The sequence below is a fragment of the Lissotriton vulgaris genome, chromosome 1_2 (genome assembly GCF_964263255.1).
Source record: "Lissotriton vulgaris chromosome 1_2, aLisVul1.2, whole genome shotgun sequence".
NCBI classification, from domain to species: Eukaryota; Metazoa; Chordata; class Amphibia; order Caudata; family Salamandridae; genus Lissotriton; species Lissotriton vulgaris.
Genome location: NC_141686.1, coordinates 258,344,350 through 258,368,339, shown reverse-complemented (window position 1 = coordinate 258,368,339; position 23,990 = coordinate 258,344,350). Strand labels below are relative to the sequence as shown.

At 45.1% G+C, this 23,990-nt stretch overlaps 1 protein-coding gene across 1 annotated transcript; it reads right to left on the bottom strand.

The window, feature by feature from the left end:
- Positions 1-1,542: 1,542 nt before the first annotated feature.
- Positions 1,543-22,722, bottom strand: LOC147736456 (uncharacterized). The gene is made up of 2 exons (XM_086953187.1): positions 22,587-22,722; positions 1,543-7,587 (listed from the first exon to the last, which is right to left on the bottom strand). The coding sequence occupies exon 2, from the start codon at positions 6,986-6,988 to the stop codon at positions 4,946-4,948; it is 2,043 nt and encodes a 680-aa protein (XP_086809313.1). The 5' UTR covers positions 6,989-7,587; positions 22,587-22,722; the 3' UTR covers positions 1,543-4,945.
- Positions 22,723-23,990: the final 1,268 nt, after the last annotated feature.

The window sequence follows — 23,990 nt, the reverse complement described above, 5'->3', positions numbered from 1 at the left end:
TTGGAGTATTGTATTTCTGATCACAATTTATTTATTAAAACATTATCTAGTTGTCTAATTCGATTTGGGATTTTTCTTGTGTTGTGTTTTCACTTTATTACTGCTTGTTTGCTGTGGAAATACTTGTTGCTTGGCCTCTAAGTGAAACCTGACTGCTTTGTGAGAAGATATCAGAGGGTTGAGCAGAGATGAATTTAGTGACTCTGGGCCCAATTCACAGAACTAACTTAAGACAAAATCCTAAACTTACTACTTTTGATATTCACAGAAGTTAGAATTTTGTCTTAAGTTTGTCTTGAGACAGACTTAATACAGACTTAAGTTTGGATTTTGTCTTAAATCTGTCTTTAGTCTGTCTTAAGACAAATTTAAGACAAAATCCTAACTTCTGTCACCCTCATAAGGATTGTGGTTGTTGCCTGAGTGGAGATCTCACCCCCACTCAACCAATAACACACTTTCTTAGTGTAATCAATTCATAAACACTGGTGGGAAGCAAACACCCACTGCATCAAAATAATATTATTCATCACACGTCTAAAATTGATTATATGTTTGATTATGTTATGTTATGTTAATGGGGATTTGAAGAGCGCACGTTTAACAACAGGTCTCTTGCCGCTGGACAGTTTATTTTCCTTTTCAAGGCACCGTTTTTGACAGGTCCATATCTAGCTGTAGGCTTAGGTGAACAACCAGGTTTTCAGTTTTTTCCTGAAGCGCAAGAGGTCCGTTTCTAATCTCAACAGAGGGGGAAGAGAGTTCCAGAATGGGGGACACTGTGTTGAAAAGCGCGACCCTCCTATTTGTTTGCGTCTAGGCACCACCAAAATATTCATATGCATGGATCTTAGAGTGCGCTGTGGAGAGTATCTCTGAATTCTTGAGGTTATATATTGCGGGTCAGTACCATGTATAGCTTTAAACAGTATACATCAAGTTTTAAACATGGGACAGTGCTCCACTGGGAGCCAGCAGAGTTCCTTCAGTATTGGCTTGACATGGCAACGTCTGCCTTGTTGTGTTAAATCATTCTGGATGCTTGGTTTTGGATCAGCTGCAAATGATGCTTCTCATTTCAGGAGGGACGAGGTAAATAGCATTAGCATAGTTCATTTTAGAAAAAAATCAAGGTAATAGTGATTTGGATGCTGGCCTCTCTGCTAAAAAACTTCTGATTTTCCGCAGCTTCCGAAGTTTGAAAAAACAGGCCTAGGTACCTGAACCAATCTGTGAGTTCATTGAGAGGTCTGAGTCAATTTGAATTAAACATTCAAAGATACACAGACTAACTGAAATGATTTGTTAGTTTATCTCGTCAATAGTTAAACGAAACCTGCTGAAACATGTACCAGCAGCATCCACCAACCTATGGGTGATACAGTTTTTAGGTAAATGAAGTCATTTATGAGCTAAAATTCACAGAATTAGACAATTTCTCTCTAGTTTAAATATGTTTTATTACTCCAGAACTTCTACATCACCTGAAATAATTATTTTCATTTTAGGGGCACAAATACACTGCCTCGAAGTCATAGCTAATGATTGCATCTCCTTATACTGTACATGTGAAAGATAGGGACAGATGTCTTATCAATAAAGTGATCATTTCAATTAGTTAAATAACCCCAGTGCCCCCAGCCTGGGTGGCCAACACAATTCTCAGTGAAACCACGCAATGTGATGCAGGACAGGTAGCCATGAGTCTAGGAATTCGCCATACTTTACTCCCATTGTTTTCCATACCAAACAAGCCAGGATAGACAGAGCTCTGGCTCCATAGATGTGCTGTGCTCATACTGCCATTCAACAGCAAGTAATAGTTTAATTTACAAAGTCTGAAAGTGATCTCGTCCCAGACTACTGGACATAAACCTAGTGCAGTAACTGATGCATCTCTATCTCACACCAGCTTTATAAACATATGGACTAGCAGCTGTTTTCAAGTGAACCAGGGTCAGAAAAATAAAAAGGTTTCAAGATTCTTTGATTTACCCCTTCACAAAAATAAACAGATTCACTTTGATATCCAAGTTTTTTTATGTCAACCTTTTTGGTCCACTACCATTATGAAATGCCTCAATCTAGTAATCATACTCAATTGCATTAATTTTTAGATGTGGTTGCATACCTTTAGAAGTACTGGAGTGAATATGCACATGAAAGGAAGGCACTTTAACAAAATCCATTAGCAGAATAAACTGTGAGATATCCCAGATCCCCATGCCAATCACTTACACTCAAGGACAACAAATATTTTCTAAAACATTCAAAGCCCGTTTCACGAAGGTACTTACATGTCGTAAAGTTATGCAGAGTCTCTTCCCCGAGTGTAGAGACTCCACACTTGTAAATTTACATGGAAGTTACCTTTGTGAATCGGGCCGTCTGTGAACATTCTCCCCAGAATCTCAGCAGGGTCTGGGTAACAAACACATCCATCCATACATGTCACGTACTTGCCCCTTTCTTGGCCCAGTCCAGGAGGGCTCTTAATTCCATTATAAATAATATTTGTAGTTACACAACCATAGTGCTATGGAAATACTAGCCCCCAGATAAACCCAAAACATTCTAGTTTACAGGTAACATATGACTACAGCAGAAGCAGGTCCTACTCAGTTTGCCAGTGGAGTAGCACCATAAATTTGGCTTTGCTAGACTTTTAGCACTGTACATCCTCACAGGGTCTCAGAGGAGCAGCCTCGCATATTGTGGAAAAAAACATTAAAAATGAGTTTGTCTGAGACATAGGAAGAGCAACATTCTGGATATGATATTTGCAGGAGCGTTTCAACAAACTAAAACCCTCAAATAAATATAACTTTATAACTGCTCACCTTCACCCTTTCATGGTGCTCATAGGTTTATGAGAAACTCTCTGTACTGGCCTCATTCATTCCCCAATAATTCCTATCAATAATTTTGCCATCATGCACTGGTTCTTTTCTTTAACCAGTAAGGATTCGTTTGAATGATTCTCTGTAAATAAGAAAAACTCATAAAACATATTCATATACAATTAATGTAAACGCGAGTCATTTACATAGTCAGCAGTGAGCCAAGATTCAGATCGATGTTGGACACCTCTGGGAAGTGCCACTATGATGGGTGCATTTCCAGACACTTGTAGCATCGCTTCTTCCGCATCAGGACTTGAGTGTAAACCCGCGCACTGTAAGCATTAACCCTGAGTGTTACAGCTCACATTCTGTTCCTTTCACTTCTTCCACGTCAGGGCATGGGTGGTAAATGTTGTGCACTGCAAGCATTAACCTTGAGAGTCACAGGTCATATTCTGTTCCTTTCACTCCTTCCACGTCAGGGCTTGGGTGGTAAATGTTGTGCACTGCGAGCATTAACCCTGAGAGTTGCAGGTCACACTCTGTTCCTTTCGCTTCTTCCATGTCAGGGCTTGGGTGGTAGATTTTGTGCACTGCAAGCATTAACTCTGAGAGTCACAGGTCACATTCTGTTCCTTTCACTCCTTCTACGTCAGGGCTTGGGTGGTAGATTTTGTGCACTGCAAGCATTAACTCTGAGAGTCACAGGTCACATTCTGTTCTTTTCACTTTTTTCACGTCAGGGCTTGGGGGCTAAATGTTGTGCACAGAAAGCATTCACCCTAACAGTTCACATTTTGCTACTTTCACTTCTTGTGCTTTTGGACACTGTTCAATGGTCACTGTCACTGAATCATCAATGTTGAATGAAATAACAAAACACCACAATCAGCTGTGAATATTCACCAGTGTGCACTTGTTAAATTATTTCTTCTTGCAGGGTCTCAGTCTGGGTGTGTTCGGTTTATAGGTGTTATCACAAATACCTCAAGTTAGCTGAAAATACCCTTGTTAGCCCCAGTACTGTTCATAGTGTTGCTTTAACATCTAGTATGATCAGGTGTGCTTGGATGTTTTTCTTTGTATCTCTTCTTCACCAAATAAAATTAACCAATGTTTATTTTCTTTTAGTCCACATTGTGCTAGTCTTCGTATGTGTTTCCTGGTATGTCATGTTGTTTTACTGTGTAAAAAAGTTATTTATCACTGGGAAAAGACACTTTCATAGTTCTACAAATATTGTTATCTGTTTTTTTCTTTCCTGCTAGTCGGGTCTTCTATCATCTGGTATTTCAATATCCCATATAATTGTAATTTTATCTTTTTCTGTAATTCTTTCATCTCACATTAACATCACTTTTTTGCTCAGGTCTATTTTCACAGACGGTTCAATATTATTGTTATTATTTTTAAGTTCTTCGCGGATTCACTGCATCTCTAGGATTATTTCTATGTGAGTTAATTGAAGGTGTGTGCTCGCTGAGTGCTGTGCAGGATTGAAAATAGCCAAAGTTCTTCACACTTTCAGTGCACTTGTATGGTTTTCCCTCTGTGTGTTTGCGGATGTCTTTGGAGATCTGATAACTGACAAAAGCTTTTCTCACATTCATTGCAATGATATTGTTTTTCCTCTGTGTGTGTCTCCTGATGTATCCGTAGGCTTAATAACTGACAATATTTACACGTTCACTGCACCTGGAAGGCTTTTACTCTGTGCTTGTTCGCTGATGAATCCTTAATGTGGAAGATTCACTAAAACTACTTCTATGTTCACTGCAGTCATATGTTTTTTTCCCCAAGTGTGTGTTCGCAGATGGCTCTGTAGGTTTGATAAATGACAAAAGCTCTTCACACATTAAGCGCACTTAAAAGGTTTTTTCTGTATGCATTTGCTGATGAATGTTTAATTCTAATGAGTAACTAAAACTACTTCCACATTCACTGCAATGTTTGAGGTTTTCCCCGGTGTGTGCTCGCGATGTCTTTTTCAGGATAAGTGACTAAAAATATTTTCACATTCACTGCATCTAAATGGTTATTCCCCTGTGTGTGTTCGCTGATTCTCTTTCAGGTGTGTTGATTGCATAAAGCTCTTCATACATTCACTGCACTAAAATGTTTTTTCCTGTGTGAGTTCGCTGATGACTTTGTAGGTGTGATAACTGACTAAAGCTCTTCAAACATTCACTGCACTTGAATGGTTTCTCCCCTGTGTGTGTTCGCTTATGACTATATAGGTTTGATAAGTGACTAAAGCTCTTCACACATTCACTGCATTTATATGGTTTTTCCCCGGTGTGTGTTCGCTTATGACTATATAGGTTTGATAAGTGACTAAAACTCTTCATACATTCACTGCATCTAAATGGTTTTTCCCCTGTGTGTGTTCGCTGATGATTCCTTAATGCTGAAGAGTCACTAAAACTACTGTCACATTCACAACAGGTGTAGGGGTTTTCCCCAGTGTGTGTTCGCTGATGTCTTTTCAGGTTTGATAAGTGACTAAAGCTCTTCACACATTCACTGCACCGAAAAGGCTTTTCCCCAGTATGTGTTCGTTGATGCTCTTTTAGTTGTCCTGATTGAATAAAGCTCCTCATACATTCACTGCACTTGAATGGTTTTTCCCCTGTGTGTGTTCGCTGATGTGTCCTTAATGATGAAGAGTCAATAAAAGCACTGCCACACTCACTACAATAAAATGGTTTCTCCCCTGTGTGTGTTCTCTGATGAGTCTGTAGGTGTGAAAACTGACTAAAACACTTTGCACATTCACTGCACTTGAATGGTTTTTCCCCTGTGTGTGTTTGTTGATGATTTCTTAATGTTGAGGAACTACTAAAACTACTTCCACATTCATTGCAATGGTATAGTTTTTCCCCTGTGTGTGTTCGCTTATGGCTATATAGATTTGATAAGTGACAAAAGCGCTTCACACATTCACTGCACCTAAATGGTTTTTCCCCTGTGTGTATTCGCTGATGATCTTTTAGGTGTCCAGAGGTAATAAAGCTCTTCCAACATTCACTACACTTAAATGGCTTTTCCCCTGTGTGTGCTCGCTGATGAATCCTTAAGGATGAAGAGTCAATAAAAGCACTTCCACATTCATTGCAATGATGTGTTTTTTCCCCTGTGTGTGTTTGCTGATGTCTTTGTAGGTCTGATAACTGTCTAAAGCACTTTGCACATTCACTGCACTTGAATGGCTTTTCTCCTGTATGTGTTCGTTGATGATTCTTTAATGTTGAGGAACTACTAAAACTACTTCCACATTCATTGCAATGGTATGGTTTTTCCCCTGTGTGTGTTCGTTGATGTCCTTGTAGGTGTGATAACTGACTAAAACTCTTCTCACATTCACTGCACTTGAATGGTTTTTCCCCTGTGTGTGTTTGCTGATGATTCATTAATGTTGAGGAACTACTAAAACTACTTCTACATTCATGGCAATTGTATGATTTTTCTCTTGTGTGTGTTCGCTGATGTCTTTGTAGACTTGATAACTGACAAAAACTCATCACACATTTGCTGCACTTGAATAGTTTGTCTCCTGCGTGTGTATTTTGATGCTCTTTAAGGAGTGTTGATTGACTAAAGCTCTTCTTACAGTCATTGCACTTCAATAATTTTTCCACTGTGTGTTTTCGCTGATGTCTCTGTAGATGCGAAATCTGTCTGAAGCACTTCACACTTTCATCGCATTTGTATGGTTTTTCCCCTGTGTATATTCGGGGATGTGTTTGTAGCTGCGATAACCAAGTGAAGTTCTTCACATATTTACTGCACCTGGATGACTTTTCCTCTGTGTGGGTTATTTGATGCTCTTTTAGGTGTGCTGATTGACTAAAGCTCTCCACACATTCACTGCACTTGAATTGATTTTCTCCTGTGTGTATTTGCTGATTGCACTTTAGTAATGATGACAAACTAAAGTTCTCATTGCATGCGTATGATTTTTCTTTCATGGTTAATGTCTCTGGGTTGAGTATATATTCGTCTATATCCCAAGACTGTGTTTCCTGATGGGCCAACATTGCTGATAAAGAACTTGTGTTATTTCCACTGTCTGTGCGGTATATTGCACGTTTGATTTCTTGTTTAACAGAAACGTTCAATAGCCTCCAAATACTTGCCACACTCATAAAATGTATAAGGTTTTTTTGTAGGCAATTGTGTCTTTAGATTGGATAATGGTTTTGCACTCTTGCAATTAAAGCTTAATCTTCCTTCTGCCCATTGCAAATCGGTACAGCCCATTGTTTTGGAGATAGCAGAACCCCTCTTTCCTTTACACTTCAGTTGTCTGGGTCCACTCTATTGTGCTTTTCTCTGGTTACTGGGGTTTGGGCAGAAAGAGTTTACAAGATACCTAGAGCCCTGAATGATGGCTTATTATAATTTTAGAAAACAGAGCACTGCAGTACCATATCATGTTGAGCCCACGATCAAAGCTGGTGTTGGACACCTGTTTATAATGAAGGTGGTTTGTCAGTTTTGTTGTCTAAATGTTCTACATGTTATTTTTTAGTCTTATTGCGTGGAGGTGCACAGCTCAGACTCTTACGTCCTCTGAAATGCCCTTGACTGATTCTTCATGGCTCGGTTAGTTTATGTGCAGGTTCTTCTGTCTCTGATTGCCATGATGTTTCCTGAATACTGGAGCTCATTATTTCTTGTTTTTTTTTTGCAGATTTACAGCATTCATTATTCATAATCATTTCATGCATTCAAGGTTTGTTTTCTGTTGGATGTAAAGATATTTAAAATTACTAAATGTAAACATGATGGAATGTGAATTCACAATGTTTAACTCGTTGTAAAAGACAATTCTCCTTTACCATCTTTGAAACCTAGCAATGAATATTTCATCATACACAGATATTTAACTAAAAGTTCTGTTGATCATGTCACATATCATTGACTTCTGAAAAGGAGGTGATTTACCATTGTTCACAGCGTAACTTAGTAAAGAAAGGGCGGTCACAGAGCACCCACATGCTACTGCTACAGCCTTAGGTAGACACACATGGACAAGATTTTATTTAAACAAGAACAAATTGTGGAAAAAAGAGAGGGATGAGGGTCGGCTGTTGTTATTTCAGTAACTCTTCAGTACGTGTATAACAAAGGTAACTCTTCGGGAAGTATATTACAAAGGTATCCCATGAAATTAGCTTGTCGTAAACGGGAGAGAGCCTGGAGACAGGACTACTCCCAACTCAGGAAGGCTGAATATAGAGCTGCCATCAAGCTCTACGAACAGGAGATAAAGGTGGCACAAGCTTCTTTTTACAGTGGCAAAATTAATGCAGCCGCTAATGCCCCAAGGGAAATCTTTAAAATCGTCAAATCCCTCGTCACACCCCCTGCCGAGTGTCCCTCTGCTGAAGGCGCCCAAAATCGCTGTAACGATTTGGCCACTTTCTTTTCTCAAAAAATTCAGACCATATATTCCTCCTTTTGGGATGCCAATAATGACACGGAACCCCTCGTACCTACAACCTCCGATTCTTCTGTCTCTTGTACGCTCGATACAATTCCACTCTTGGACATTCCTGCCTTGGATAGACTTATCCCTAAAATTACCTCTGGCTCTCCCAACGACCCAGCACCCCCTCAGACCCTCATTAAGGTCAAGGACGTTATTCGCCCGGTCATACTGGACGCTCTCAACACATCCATCACCTCCAAATCCGTACCACCTCCATGGAAGTGCGCGATGGTGAGGGCGCTGTTGAAGAAGCCCAATCTCAACCAGAACAACTTGGCGAATTACCGTCCTATTTCCTTACTCCCTTGGTTGAGCAAACTGCTTGAGAGGCACGTAAATAACATCTTGATGAACTATTTGGAGTCAAATAGTCTTCTGCGTGTCTCTCAGACAGGGTTCCGTCCTCTGCATGGGACTGAAACCGCTCTCTTAGCGGTAACGGAAGAGGCAAGAGCCGTGTTGGACCGGGGTGGAAAAGTCGCCATCATTCTACGAGATCTCAGCGCCGCGTTCGACACGGTTAACCATGTCACGCTATTACAACGACTGGCGGACATGGGCGTGTCGGGCGCGGCCCTGGAATGGCTGACATCCTTCCTGGCTGACCGCTTCTTCCAGGTCTTCGAGGGTGAGGCGGTGTCTCCCAAACATCCACTCAGGTGTGGGGTTCCTCAGGGCTCCTCCCTGAGCCCCACCCTGTTTAATGCCTACATGGAACCCCTAGACAGGATAGTCCATCCCTTCGGTGTGCGTATTGTCACCTACGCGGACGATACCCAACTGGTGGTCTCCTTAGACCACCCTGAGGGATCGTCCCACACCCTAGGCCCCTGTCTGGAGGCTGTTACCAGATGGATGCAATCTTCCTGCTTAAAACTTAACGGGGAGAAGACAGATGTCATCCTATTGGGCAATCCTTCTCCCCCTGTCCTTGCATCCATTTGGCCACCATGTTTGGGCCCGCCCCCTGTCCCCAAGTCCCAAATAAAAAGCCTCGGGATCTGGTTTGATAAAGCTTTGGACTTTTCGGTCCAAGCCACAAAGACCGCCGCCACTTGCGGAAGGTGCTCCCTTTGCTCCCATTCCAGGCAAGGAGGATTCTGGTTCAGGCCCTTATACTCTCCCGCCTGGATTATGGGAATGCCCTCTACATGGGAGCTCCGACCTTTGCCACCCAGAAGCTCCAAGTCACTCAAAACAGTGTGGCCCGCCTACTCTATAACCTCCCTCGCTGGCAGTCAGCGAGGAACGCCCTAAGGGAGCTTCATTGGCTCCCTATAGTGGCAAGAGTACAATTTAAGGCTATGTGTATTTTACACAAAGCCTTTCATCGCACAGGTCTCGCAATCCTACATCCCTTGGCTACTCCCTATGTCCCGTCCCGTTCCCTCCGTTCCTGTACCCTCCAGCTGGCCACCTCCATTAGAGTCAGGAAAGCCCGCTGGGGAGGCCGCTCTTTTTCCCATAATGCGGCTAAACTCTGGAACACCCTCCCTTTATCCCTTCGAGGAAACAGTAACCATCTGTCCTTCAGGAAAGCCCTGAAAACACACTTGTATGCCAAATCCTGCTGATCTGCCCTGAGCCCGCGCTAAGTAAATTCAGTCACAAGCGCTACGAGGCCTCCGGGTAGTTAGCGCTATACAAGTGCAATTTTCATTTCATTTCATTCATTTCATTTCATTCATCCCTCCAGGAAGTATATAACCAAAGTAACTTCATTCACACACTTCTTCGTGCTTTCCTGTTCACACTGGATCAGCCCAAATGCAAACTCCTGTCTTTACCTTGCAGTTCATTAAGTCACCTTTGACACTTTCAACAGCTCCCCTGGTTCAAGCATTTCTAGTTTCTTCTAACCTAGAAGATGTGTTCATTATTGCAAATTGAGGTGGGTTTAGTACTAGTACTGCTTACAGGACCTGATTCTGGCCCTGAAAGTCAACATAAAAAAACAAAGCAGTGCTTTTTTTTACAAAACACAATGAGGAGTTCATTGTAATGCCCGACCTTTACATTACACATGCGGAAAAGGCAAATAAACACTGATTGATATCATTTAATATGCAAAGATATCAGTCATTTAGTCCTGGTAGAGAATCCATCACAACCAATATTTTACCTAACATATCCTCGCAACGGTTGTGTACACATTCATCTTTTTTTCCTCCTTTTTCTACCTTTACATGGTATCAGACTTAATGTTGTCTGTTTGGGGCCCAGGATGCTTCTTTGTGACTGGATGGGCATTTGGTAGAGCGGGAGGAGGTGTCTGTTGCAGCATTTATACCTTTAAACATTTCTTCTATTCAAGTTTACCTCATTACCTGTCCTTCGGTTCCCGTACTCCCCTCTGTCTGTGCACTCACTCTGAATGCTGAGCAGGAGTCAGAAAATGGCCTGATAGCCAAGAGGTCATGGCTCTCGATCCTTCTACAACACTTGTTGCAGACATATGGCCTGATTTGGAGTTTGTTGGACAGGTTATTGACTCATATCAGGACATATATCCTGTCTGCCTTATTACAAGGATATAATGCACTTTTATAGGGCAGACATGTTATCTGTCACATTTGCGATGGAATAAACCATCTGCCGAAATCTAAATCAGGCCCTAGGTATACATTGTGTCCAGTGTGGCCTCTAAAAATGTCTTACATTTTATGACACTCCTCGGGCAGCCGCGACAACACACAGACCAACACACCCTCCAGGGATTACCAATCCATCTACCAGAATTTGGTAGTCCAATCCAGACTCTATCTACCAACATTCAGTCTCAAATCGTTCAACTTTCTAAATTCCCATCACTGGAACTCCCTGTCCCTGAGATACATGGATGCTCTGTAGCTCCGGGACCTGGATTAGGCTTGTTGCTGCTTTGGTGACTGTGGCCAGTTGGGCTTGAAGGAACTTGTGGTTTGTGGGTTTCTCACTGCTTTAAGGCCACATCCAAACAGGACTTCCAACAACTGCTCCTTGTGCATATCTTCCTTCCAGGCAGCACTTCCGTCAGCTGTGTCCCGTGCAGATCTTCCTTTCAGGCAGGCCTTTTGCTAGCAGTGCTTTGCACAGATCTTCCTTCCAGGCAGGTCTTTTGTCAGCTGAGCCCTGTGCAGATCTTCCATCCAGGCAGGTCTTTTGTCAGATGTGCCTTGTTCAGATCTTCCTTCCAGACAGGACGTTTATCAGCGGTGCCTTGTGTGGATCTTCCTTCCAGGCTGGGGCTTCTTTCCTCAACAATCAGTTCAAAGGTCGGGTGAGGCAGAACTGGTCTATGCCATCTTCTTTAATGGAGTTCAACTGGTCAAGCCACAGAGCTCAAGCTGTGAGATGAAGGTGAATCTGGATTTCCTGAGCTCCGTGGAACAATGAGACAGTTCTACTGTATCTACCACTTACTACAAGACTTCAAGAGGTAACGCTACAATTACTGTTCCAAGGTTTAATTCAACCACTGTATCGGAACATCCCCTGGCAAATGCCAACTAGAGAATAAATGTCCTGCATGCCCTAGTTCAGCGCAGAAAGCTTTTCAAGAATCTCTAGGTACGTGGACTTCTCTATTTGTTGTAAGTGTAACTGAAGATAGTACTTCTTGGTAACATCTATCCCCATTGGACAAGGTCCTCCATTCTGCTATAAGATTGTAACTCATCAGGCCCAGACACACACCCTCAAGTTCATGTTGCACGAAGCTGGGTGGTTCTCATCCAAAATTGGGCCCTCCACAAATTGCTGACATTTTCTTACACCCCGTGGGCAGCTGTGCTAACACACAGACCAACTACACACTCTCCAGGGATTACCGATCTATTTTACCGAACTTGGTAGTCCAATCCAGACTCCAATCTTTCACACTATCTACCAGCATCCAGACTGAAATATTTCAAACTTTTATGTTACCATCTTTTGAATTGCCTGTCTCTGAGATTCGCGGATGCTCCACACGCAGTGAGCTCAAAGATACCATGTAAAGCCATCTCATGAGAATGGAAGACAAGAACAATACATGCCACATACTGCACACACTGTACATAAAACTACTATTATCATTCCATGTACCATTGTTTCACTGTTGTTGTTTTAAAATGAATGTTTTGTTGTCTATCACAGCAGTATCTTTATTTAAAACCTTAGTCAACAGTTTGTTTTTCATCATACCTACTTAGGTATGTACTGTTTCGGACCTTACAACTTCTCTGATAGGCAAGTAGTGCTGTCTGTTGGTACATTAATAGGAAATGGATTACTGCTGCAGGATCCGTGCCAGATCTCTGCTATAAGATACACTTTATTGGGATAAAAAGTATCTTGTTTTTTAGAACAGCAGCAACTACTAGAATACTAACATAAACGCAGAGCACACAATGCAAGAACACAGGCCAGATACTAGGAGAATTGGATGCAAACAATGGATACCAAGCACTGGAACTACCAATCTGAGCTCTTCTGTGAAATGATGTCTGACACACACTCTTCCACATCACCCAGTGCAACAGGCAGAATTCTACCATTGGCTAAACCAGACTTTTCTTTAATTTGCCATTCAACCAGTCTCCAATCACCAAGGGAGCCAACGAGATAAGAGGATATTTTTGAATGTGTATTCCACGCCCTATGCCAGACAACTAGTTAACAACAAGGAGGTTGCTCAGGGATGCTACCAGGGGTTGCTTGCTGAAGAAGGCCATATATACAGACGCTGACCCTCATGTAGGGACTAACCCAATTTCATCTTCTTCTCAGACGTTCAGAAGATAAATGAGGTTCTGAGTCACACAGATTGAAGCATTCAGTACCAGTGGTTCTGAAAACCTTTTGTGGAATTATAGTGAACCAGCCTCCTGTTAATGTAAGGGAACTATATAAGGTGAATCACCAGAAGCTAGCAGTTTGTTACTAGGGAGTTGTAGGACTGTGTAGCACATGGAAAGAATATCGGAACAAATCAATATCTAACTGAGATTATCCACATCCTAACTTCTCTTCCACAGTCACAGTAAAAAGCAGAACTTTGTGGAAAAATTACATCTGCAAATGCCTCCTCAAAGTGAAGTAAAGTAAAAAGAAGTGCAGAGTAGAAATGTTGTCATCTGTTTGCACTCCTTACAGTGTGAACTTGAGTAAAATGCATTGCAACATGAACAGATTCCCTCGTTTAATGAACACCCATAACAGTGTCATTAATAAGTGGTGCAGTTTATAAACGTTCCACAGTAAATGCCACTCGTAGTGCGAGTAAAAAGTAGTGTACCGATATTCTCTTCTCAAAGAACGCCTCTTAGTATGAGTAAATATCAGTACGCCTTACAGATCAGGAAGTACCCCTATAATATAGCCTTCTAATGTAGTAAAGATTACTGCTATGTACACAGATATCCTCTTTTGTAAACAACCCTCCCTGTTTTGTAAAAAGGCAGTGCAGTTTGCAGTTTAATCTGTAAATGCCCCTCAAAGTGTAATAAAGAGCAATGCCCTGTACACAGATTTCCTCCTGTTACTGCCCCTCATAGTATAGGTAAAAACAGAGCAGTGCTTACAGATTCTCTCTGTAAAGGTACCTTATAGTATCAGTAATCAACAGTGCAGTGTGAAGAGATCAATTATTTTGTAACCACCTCTTATTCTGTTGTAAAATAGATTTCCTCCTGTAGATGTAAACACTGCTTCTACTGCAGTTAGAAAATAGTGCAGTGTACAGATTTCCTCTTTCGTAAATGCCGCTCATAATGTAGTAAAAAACGATACAGTGCAAAAAGATCATCTCTTCTGAAAATACCACACACAGTGTAGAGAAAGGCAGTGCAGTGTGGACGGATTTTTCACAGTGAAGAGTAAAAAGCAGTGCTGTGTGCCCAGATGAACAAGTTACTTATCTTCGGTAACGATATATCTGTAAGAAACATAGGTTAGTTATAGATTCCTTCCCCCCCGGCGTCAGTTTGTATCCGGAATGTTTTTTGTCAGCAGTACCCCTGAGCGTCGAAAGGTGGCGTTGGTCGGCTCCACGTTCATTGTTGGCATTGTGGTCGCCAGGACAACGTCGCAGTAGCTACTTGGACGCTGCCCTCGTGCGCTGACGAGAGTTCTGTACACGACTTTCCACACCAGAAGCGCAGAGCCATGCAAGACACTGACCACTGGTGCACACAACTAGGGCCCTGAAAGGAAGTCCTTAACCCTAGAAGTCAGTTCGCAGAACAGGGAGGGTGGGTGACGTGGTAGGAATCTATAACTAACCTATGTTTCTTACAGATATATCGTTGCCGAAGGTAAGTAACATGTTTATCTGAAAGAAACAGTTATAGATTCCTTACCTAAGAACAGATACCCAAGCAATACCATCCCCGGAGGTGGGTCTGCACAACAAGTTCACACCAGACAGGCAAAATGGCAGTCTATTAGACCTGGCTTGAAACAACTTCATTGGCTGCCTGTTGCACAGCGAATTGCGTTCAAAACGGGATGTATCATTTTTAAAACTTTACAGGACACAGGTCCGAAATTTATAAAAAACCTTGTTTCCAGATACAACCCCTCAGTAAATCTTCGTTCTGCTTATAAAGCTTTATTGGTTGTTCCTTCTTTCAAGAAAACACGTCTTGGCGGCTGCTGCTTTGACCACCTGGCAGCCACTTTTTGGAATTCATTACCGTTTTCTTTAAAAATGAGTTCAGATCTTCTCACTTTCAGACATTCTGTAAAAACTTGGCTTTTTAATCAGGCTTACTGTTGAGATTTGATTTACAATTGTTATGTTTTCTGAGTTTTGCAATGTTGTTTTGTTCTCTGCGATAGCGCCATGAAGCCCTCGGGCGTACGAGCGCCTAACAAATAAATTTTAACATAACATAACATAACATAACCAGAAAGTCCTGGAGAACAGAACGGCCAAATAAGCTGTCTCTCGGGACTTGACTGTCCAGGAAGTAGTATCTTGTGAATGTGTGCAGCGATGCCCACGTAGCTGCCATGACAGATGTCATTAAGGGGGACTCCATGTCCCAAAGCAGTGGTAACTGTCGTCGCCCTGGTGGAATGGGCACGCAGCCCCACTGATGGCTCCTTCATTGCCAAGGAATGACAAGCTTTGACGCACAAAACGTCCCGTCTAGAGATGGTCAGTTTTTGCACGGCCCAACATTTTTTGGGGCCCTTTGTAGCCAACAAAGAGCTGGTCATCCACCCAGAATTGTTTTGTGCGATTCAAGTACAAGGAATGCGCACGCTTTTTTTTTTTTTTGTTGAAAACCTTTATTTAACATTTGCAATCAAATACAGACAAGGACCTACAACCCCCAGGGCTGGCCACTAAGCATTTTAGTACGTTATTACCCGCAAACTTCAAACCCGCCTCCCTGGAGAGCATAGGATCTCAATTCACAAAACGGATCGGTTGCAATGGAAGTTCAATTTGGACACAGGATAGGAGGTTTTCATTTTAAAATAATAAGTAGGAAGAGTCAGGTGTCGCACAGTGTCTCGGATCACAAGAGGGGGGGGCGAGCAAAGAAACAACGTGTCCAAAATAAACTCGCCATAAAATAAGTCAACGGAGTTAAGACATAAGACATAAGGATAAACTAGCACATTATTATTCGTCTACTCCAGCATTATTGTCCGCCCCAGAGCACCAAAACCTCAGAAAAGTCAAGGTACAGATATAGAAACAAGGATGTAAGAAAGCCGAACCCACTACACTAACCTGGAAAAGGAAAAAGAGAAGAAGACAAGGGAAGAGAAGAAAGAAAAGAGGCCATAGAACAAAAATAAAAACGAACACCCATCCCCACACCCCCCACCCTGCACCCCTGCTGATGACTACGGCCACCCCTCTCGCAGCGTGCCTGTCGCCCAGTAATCAGAACCCGAAATATAGAAGAAGAGAAAGAAAGAAAAGGCAAAGAGCCCCACTCGGTGAGGGAAATTGGAGGAGGGCATATTTCTACGGACTCCCGGTCTCCTTCCACCCGTCGTAGCCAGCCCCGCCCCGGACTCCGTTAGGTCAAGAAAGCAATCCCGTTAAACCCAGTGCCACAATGAGAGACCCAGATAACAATCTCAACCCTGGCCCCGTCGATCAAATTCACTAAAGTCGTCAATTAAAGAAAGTCCCTTCCACAAATTACTGCAAAAGTCTACAGAACAGGAGTAAACAGAGGAGAAAAGAACGGCAGATCTCAATGTAGATGGTTGGTGCCAATGTTGCCCCTCCCTGTCTCCGAAGCCAGGCTGTACTCCATCCGCCATCTTGTAAGATCGACAGGGGAGGGGAGTCGACAAGGTCCGAAACAGCAAAAGATGAAAAGTAGAAAGTTCCAGAATGGGGGAGACATGTAAATGTTCCAAGGGATACACAGTTGGGGGTTCCAACGGCTCCATTGGGTGATCGGGCACAGTACAGTCAGGTAGATCCAGTACAATAGGGGCAGACTCTGCTTCCAGCGCCGGGTCATCTCCGAAACATCTATTGAAATGCAGGCTAGCTGCCGGGGCACGGGTGTCGAGTCAGGATCCGCTCTCAGGCCTGTGAGTCCTTTCGTCGCAGACAACAAATTGCAAGTCTGGACTTCAATGGTCCCCTTAAGTGCAATGAGTGCCTCCAGCACCGTTCGTAGTGACGGGCCAGTTCGAGCCTGCTCCGCTAGATGCCTTTCTTCCTCCAACATGATGGTCCCCACTGAGAGGCGCCTTCTCCGGGGCAAAATTAGGCGGAGCAGGAGTAAGCCATGAGGGACTGACGGTTAGCAAGCCGTAATACGCAGCGAGACACCGACCCAGGGTGATCGACGATGCAAATGCCGAACCCCCCGGTCAGGGACCCCCGCGACACAGCACCTTGTGTCACTCGTCACCTCACCTACAGTAGGGCACCAGGCAGCTGGTGGTAGCAGACCAATCAAAAAGTCCGAGTGTTCCAGAGAGCGGACCCGACCTCATTCAGCAGTCCGTTGTTATTCAATTCGGACCCGGCAGAGCCCGCACTCGAGACCCCGGCGTCCCTGCTGGGTTAGGCCTCAAACGATCATCGACGTAACTCCGCTCCACAACGGCGGAGAAACTCCGGGATTGCACCACTGGAGAGCAGGTCCAATCACACACACGGATACGGTGCAGGTAACTAGGATAGGCGACAGGATAATAGAGCGAAGGACGGAGGTCAGCGGAGCCGGGAGACTATGCGGCCATCTTGGTTGGTGTCGTAGCTCCTCAATGCGCACGCTTTTGATCCAGATGGTGGAGCCTCTCTTCTTTGGAAGGATGCGGAAAGAAGGTAGGCAAAGTGATGGTCTGTCCAGTATGGAAGGAAGGATGGATGAGTTCTCAGGACAAACTTGTCCGGATGAACAGTCCGAAAAGGAGGTTCTGAAGAAAGAGCTTGGAGCTCACTCACCCAGTGCAGAGGTGATGGCCACAAGGGAGCGCACATAAGGTAGGTAAGAACCAAGTTCAAGTCCCACTGAGGCATTATGAAGGGAACAGGAGGAAAAAGATGAGTAATGCCATTAAGAAAGCGATTTACAACAGGGGACTAGAAAAGAGAAGGCTGATCAGGAAGCCTAAAAAAGGCTGAAATGTCCAGGAAGTAGCCTTTAAGTGTGTCCAGAGCAGAGCCCTGCTGGGCCAAAAAAAGGAGGAACAAGAGAACCTCAGAAAAGAGGGCAGAAAGGGGAACCACAGCCTTTGCTGCACACCATGCCACAAATTTGTTCCATCTACAGGCGTACACCGTCTTAGTGGAGGGACACTTGGCTGCCAAGATAGCATCACAGACTTCGGGAGGCAGGTCAAACGACGTCAACTGCTGCCACTCAATCTCCACGCAAAGAGATGGAGACTGGACAGGTTCGCAGCTGCTGCGACAGAAGATCCTCCCGAAGAGGCAGTCTGATTGGAGGATCGATGGCCATGTGTAGCAGCTCGGGACACCAGACTCTTCGTGCCCAATCCGGAGCCACATGAATGACTTGGGCCCGATCGCGCTTGATCTTCTTCAGCACTCTGGACAGTAGTGGTATAGGCGGAAAGACGTACAGAAGACCGTACGAAAAGCGTTGCCTAGCGAGTGCTGCCTTGGAAATTCCTATGCGCAGAATTGTTGACATTGTGCGTTCTCTTCAGTGGTGAATAGATCTAACTAAGGTCCCCCCCTCTGTTGTAAGAGACCTTGCACCACCTCCAAGTGAAGACGGCATTCGTGAGCCATAATGCACCTGCGGCTGAGTTTGTCTGGCCTGGCGTTCAGTGATCCTGCCAGGTGTTGAACCACCAGGGATATGCCCTGATGTTCCAGCCATGTCCAGAGGCGGAGGGCCTCTTGACATAGGGTCGAAGACCCCACCCGCCTTGTTTGTTACAGTACCACATGGCGATGGTGTTGTCTGTGAACACCTGCACTACTCTTCCCCGGACAGAGGGAAGGAATGCCTTGAATGCAAGATGAATCGCCCAAAGCTCCAGAATGTTGATGTGCAGGCCTCTGATCTCCGCCTCCCTCACATGGCCGCCCCATTCCAGAAGTGATGCATCGGTCACCACCGTGAACTCTGGTTGGGTAAGGGAGAGGGAGCTGCCGTCAACACAATCCTGGTTCATTAGCCACCACTGCAAATGGTGTGCAGTGCCCTCCGAGATCTGGACGCAATTGGACAGGTTACCCTGATGCTGTGCCCACTGGAACTTCAGGTCCCACTGCAGAGTCCACATATGCCATTTGGCATAGTCCACCAGCAGGATGCAGGAGGCCATTAGGCCTAGTAGCCAGAGGGTCTTTCTGACCGAAATCCGGAATAGAGGCTGAAAGATCGGAATCATAGGCCGAAAATCCTGGACTCACTGTTCGGGAGGATAGACCCGAAACTGCGTTTTGTCCAGAACCGCTTCAATGAAGAGGAGCTTCTGAGAGGGAGGGAGTCAGGTGTGACTTCGGCATGTTGATGGAGAACCCCAGCGAATGCAGGAGGTTGGCTGTAGTCTAGAGGTGGGAGACGACAGCCACAAAAGGGGCACAAGGCAGACTGCAGGGCAGGTGGTGGAGAGGCCTAAGGACCTCGCCGTAGGCCGAGAGGCCCTAAAGCGCTCAGCGCTTTGTCTGCTTTGTCGCAAATTCACGACGGCCATCAAAGGGCATGTCCATAAGAGTGAATTGAAAACCAGTCGACCTCAACCAGGCGTAGCGTCGAAGGGCTACCGACATGGAAATCATCCTGCCTAGTGAGTCAGCGGTATCCAGCCCACAGGGGTGGTAAACTTTGCTGTGTCTCTCCCTTCTGCAAGTACATGGAAGATTACAGTCCGGGCCTCCTCTGGGCACTGGGGCAGTACTTGCGCCACTGTATCCCACACGGAGTGGGTGTAACGGCTCAACAGGCATGCAGCGTTTACCGACCGCAGTCCCAAGAAGGAGGAAGAAAACATCTTCTTCCCAAGATGGTCCAGCTTTTTAGATTCCCTATCAGGTGGTGCGGTAGGGAATGCGCCTTTGGAGGTGGGGGCTTGGACCACAAAGCTCTCAGGGGTGGGGTGTTGGGAGAGGAAAGTGGGGTCTTACTGGGCCAGGCGGTGGCGTCGGGCAACCATCCATCCACAGGAGCCCCTGTGTTGGGCCTGGACCAGATGCCCAAAAGTATGTCACTGAGGACTTCATTAAACAGTAGCAGGGGCTCTGAAGAGCTCGTTGCCGGTTGAAGCATCTCCTGCAGGAGGTTAGTCCTTACTGCCACCGTAGTTAGCTCGAGGTGAAGAGCCTCAGCCGCCCTACGCAACACCCCGGCGTAAGACGCTCCCGCCTCCGTAGCCACGGTAGGAGTAGACAACATGCCAAGATCTGGTGAGGTATTCAGACCACTGGCTTCCCCCCAGTTCCCCTCTCCAGTCCGGTTCATAACCTATCTGGTCAGTTAAAAGGTCTCCAGACCCCTCCCAGTCCTCTTCACCCTCTTCTGGGTGCCAATCTGGTCTAAAAGAGCAAGGGCAGGACAAGGCACAAAAGTACCCATCGGCACCGGATCTGGCGTCGGTTGACGCTGGTCCGGCTCCGTGTCTACATCGAGGAGTAGGCAGGGGTCGATGTCGGCTGGGGACACAACCAACGCTAGCTGCAGACGTGGTGCCGGTGGAACCGGCGCCGATCCGGATCCAGGCCTGGATCCAAGGGGACCCTACCGAGCCGGGGCCAAAGCTACTGGCATCGAAGGCCCAGGGCCCCCAGCTGAGTCCCCAGTGCCTGAAGGTGAACTTGCGGAGTCTGGCTGCCCAAAAATAGCATGCATCGATTCGTAAAATTGGCGAAGCATGGCAGGGGTCACTCTGGGTCCCGGGAAGGGAGGGAATCTCGGAGTCGACCCTTCGGGATCCGCACGAGGAGCCGCAGGAGGGGCACCACCTGCATCCCTCATCATGTCAGCCCAGAGACAGGGAGTAGTCAAAGAGCGACGATGCTTCGTTGACTTCTTCTTGTGCCTCGACTTACCTGACCCCAAGTGCGAAAACTTGAAAGAAGAATGATGATGATGACTCCGCGACCTGTCCCTCAAACTCCCACATGACCGATACCTCGGACGGCACTGGAACAGACTGCCAGGCCTCGAGAAGCTTTCAGGACTGCTCCCGCAAAGACTTCGTATTCATGGTCCGGCAGTCTGAGCGCCCGACTTGGGGTCATGGTCACGCCCCAGGCAAGCGAGGCACATGCGGTGCGGATCCGTCACCAACATCAGTCGGGTACAGGAACCGCCAGCCTTGAAGCCGGGCATCCCTGACGTGCACCAGGAGTCGAAGACTCGAAAACAGGGTCAACAAAAGTCGGCAGAAAGTCAGTCAAAAAGTGACTGGAGGTACCGCTCTCTCCGGATCTGCTCTGGAAGGCGCGGAAAAAGAAAGAACTGACATCAGCGCGCGAGGGCATCATCTAAAATAGCTACTGCAATGTCCATCACGCCAACAACGAACGCGAAGCCGACTAAGGCCACCTTTCAACGCACAGGAGTACTACTGACAAAAAACTTTCTGGCTCCAGTCTGACGCCTGGGGGTAATTCTAAGGTAAGGAATTTATAACTAACTGTTCTTTCAGAATATCTCTTTTTAACCCCCTCTCGTAGTTTAGTAAAAAGTAACTCAGTATGCAGACTACAGCTGTGCTCCAAACACCCTTGTCAGATTAGTCAAAGGCAAAGGAGTCTACACAGATTTCCTCCTTTATTTTAAATCCCCCTTATACTGTAGTAAAAAAGCAGTGTAGTGCACACATTTCCTTTCCTGTCAACATCCACCTTAGAGTAGGAAAAATAAATGCAATGTACAGATTTTCATTGTAAAACAGTCCACAGACAGTAGTGAACAGAAGTGCACACATTTCTCACAAAGTAGTAAAAAGCAGAGCCATTTTCACACACCTCCTCTTTTGTCAATAATCCACAGAGTGTAGTTAAAAGCAGTGCAGTGTGCAGATTCCTCATAGTGCAGTACGATGCACTGCAGTGTTTAAAAATCCCTCACACTGCAGACAAATACAGTGCAGTGTGCACAAATTCCTCATAGTGCAGTAAGATGCAGTGCAGTGCACATATTTCTCATATTTCTGTAGGCTGAAGTGTCGTGTGCACAGATCCCTCATAGAGCAGTAAGATGCAGTGCACATATTTTTCATAGTGCAGTAAGATGCAGTGTTGTGTGCATACTTTCCTCGTAGTACAGTAAGATGCAGTGCAGTTTGAACAGAATTCTCATAGTGCAGTAAAATGGAGTAGTAGTGTGCACAGATTCCTCTTAGTGCAGTAAGATGCAGTGTAGTGTAAAGATTCCTCATAGTGTAGTGCACAGATTTCTCATACTACAGTAAGATGCAGTGCACACATTTCTCATAGTGCAGTAAGATGCAGTGTAGTAAGCAAGTAATAATGTTCTTAAGTGCACAAATACCAAGTGTCTTAACGCTTAAACGCAGACTTCAAAAGGGTTCAGTCTGTATGCACTGATTCCCCATAGTGCAGTGAGATGCAGTGAACTCTGCAGAGATTCCTCATAGTACAGGAAGATGCAGTGCAGTGTGCACTGACTCCTCACAGTGCAGTTGGATGCAGTGCACTGCACAGATCCCCTCTTTAACACAAACGATGATCATAAACGACCCCAGGGCTTGAAGGAAAGGCCCCCAGAGCTCAGCCCGGTTCCTGGCAGAGATTTCCTCCAGGATTATCAAGACTATTTCTACAAACACAGCAGAAGGTGCTGACAATCTCCTACCTGGGCAGAAGCCTGTGCAGATATTCCCAGGCTCTATCCTCCTCCCAGAGTGTGGTAGGTGCAGATTTGGGTTCTGAAAAGCTGTCTGTGGGGGTCTGAGGATGAAAATAAGTGCACAGGGAAGCTGGAAGCGATGTCAGCATCCGCAGCTGGTGCTGTCTCTACCGCCACTGACCCAGAAGAGGAAACCCTCCTCTCTCTCGTACAATGTTCTCCGTAGATTTTATAAACAGGCGAAGTGCGCCCCTAGTGGCCGTTTACAGAACCTCTGCCTCCAGTCTCCAGGAGTAAATTGATATTCAACAAATGAAAATGTAAACAGCTGCTGCATTTAACCGGACAGCGTTTTTCTAATGTTCATGTTTCTGTGAGATATTTGTTATATTTAATACGGCTGTGTAGCCTCAAACAGTATCCAGAGGCTTTGCCCCAAATAAAATGTTGCAAATTTATGATTCTGTTACCATAGACCCAAGTGTATACAAGAATGTTGTTGAAAGTGCAAGGGATGAAGTTGGTATCAACAGCTGCATTTCACAATACCACCCCAAACTCACGGTAAATCATGTCTTGGATCACTGGGCCCCAAACCCCCTCAATTACGCACAGTTGATTCCAGTTACGCCACAGATATCGCAAGATCTGATAGGATGGCTGGTGAAGGACAACGTAATACGGGGAGTTCTTTTTCAATATCCATGCTCAGTTCTGATAACAGAAAAATGTCAGCATCTGGGGGAGGGGTGCAACTTTGGAGGATGAGGAAGTGAAGGGTTCTTGATCCGAAGTGCAGAAAACTTGGTAGTACAATTGGAGATAACTGGTGGTGAAGTGGAAAGCACTGCAGTTCCATCTACAGTTGAAGGGAAAATATATAGTGGCCAGAACAGACAATCAGTCCCTCTGCACTCAAATCCAGACCTATATTGTAACTCAACCGATGCCTACTCTTACAAGGAGGAAGATTTAAGCTTTGGAATGAAAAGACATACTGCTTTTATGGCTGTGGGCCAGGAAGGGTGTTGTATACTTTAAAAAAAAGGATCTCTCCCATGAAGCAATAAAAATATCGTGTGCCAGCTTCAGCTCCTGTAGTAAAAAGTCTCCCTCTACTCCTACATCTAAACTTCATTTCAGCTCTTCCTCACTACAAGATGCCAATATTTGGTGGGTGGAAATGGATCACCCAGCCCTCAGTAGCGTGCCACCGGCACAAATTAAGCACTGGATCGCCCAGCCTCAGAAGCCTGACACCGGCTCTACCTGGTAGCCATAATTCAGGGTTGGCCATCAGCGTACCTTGCAGCGTCAGGTCCCCTATCAACCCCCCAGATTTTGCTACACTACTGGTGAATGCAGTGAGATGGAAGGACAGCTACAAGCTGCTGGCAAATGGCGGGCTGG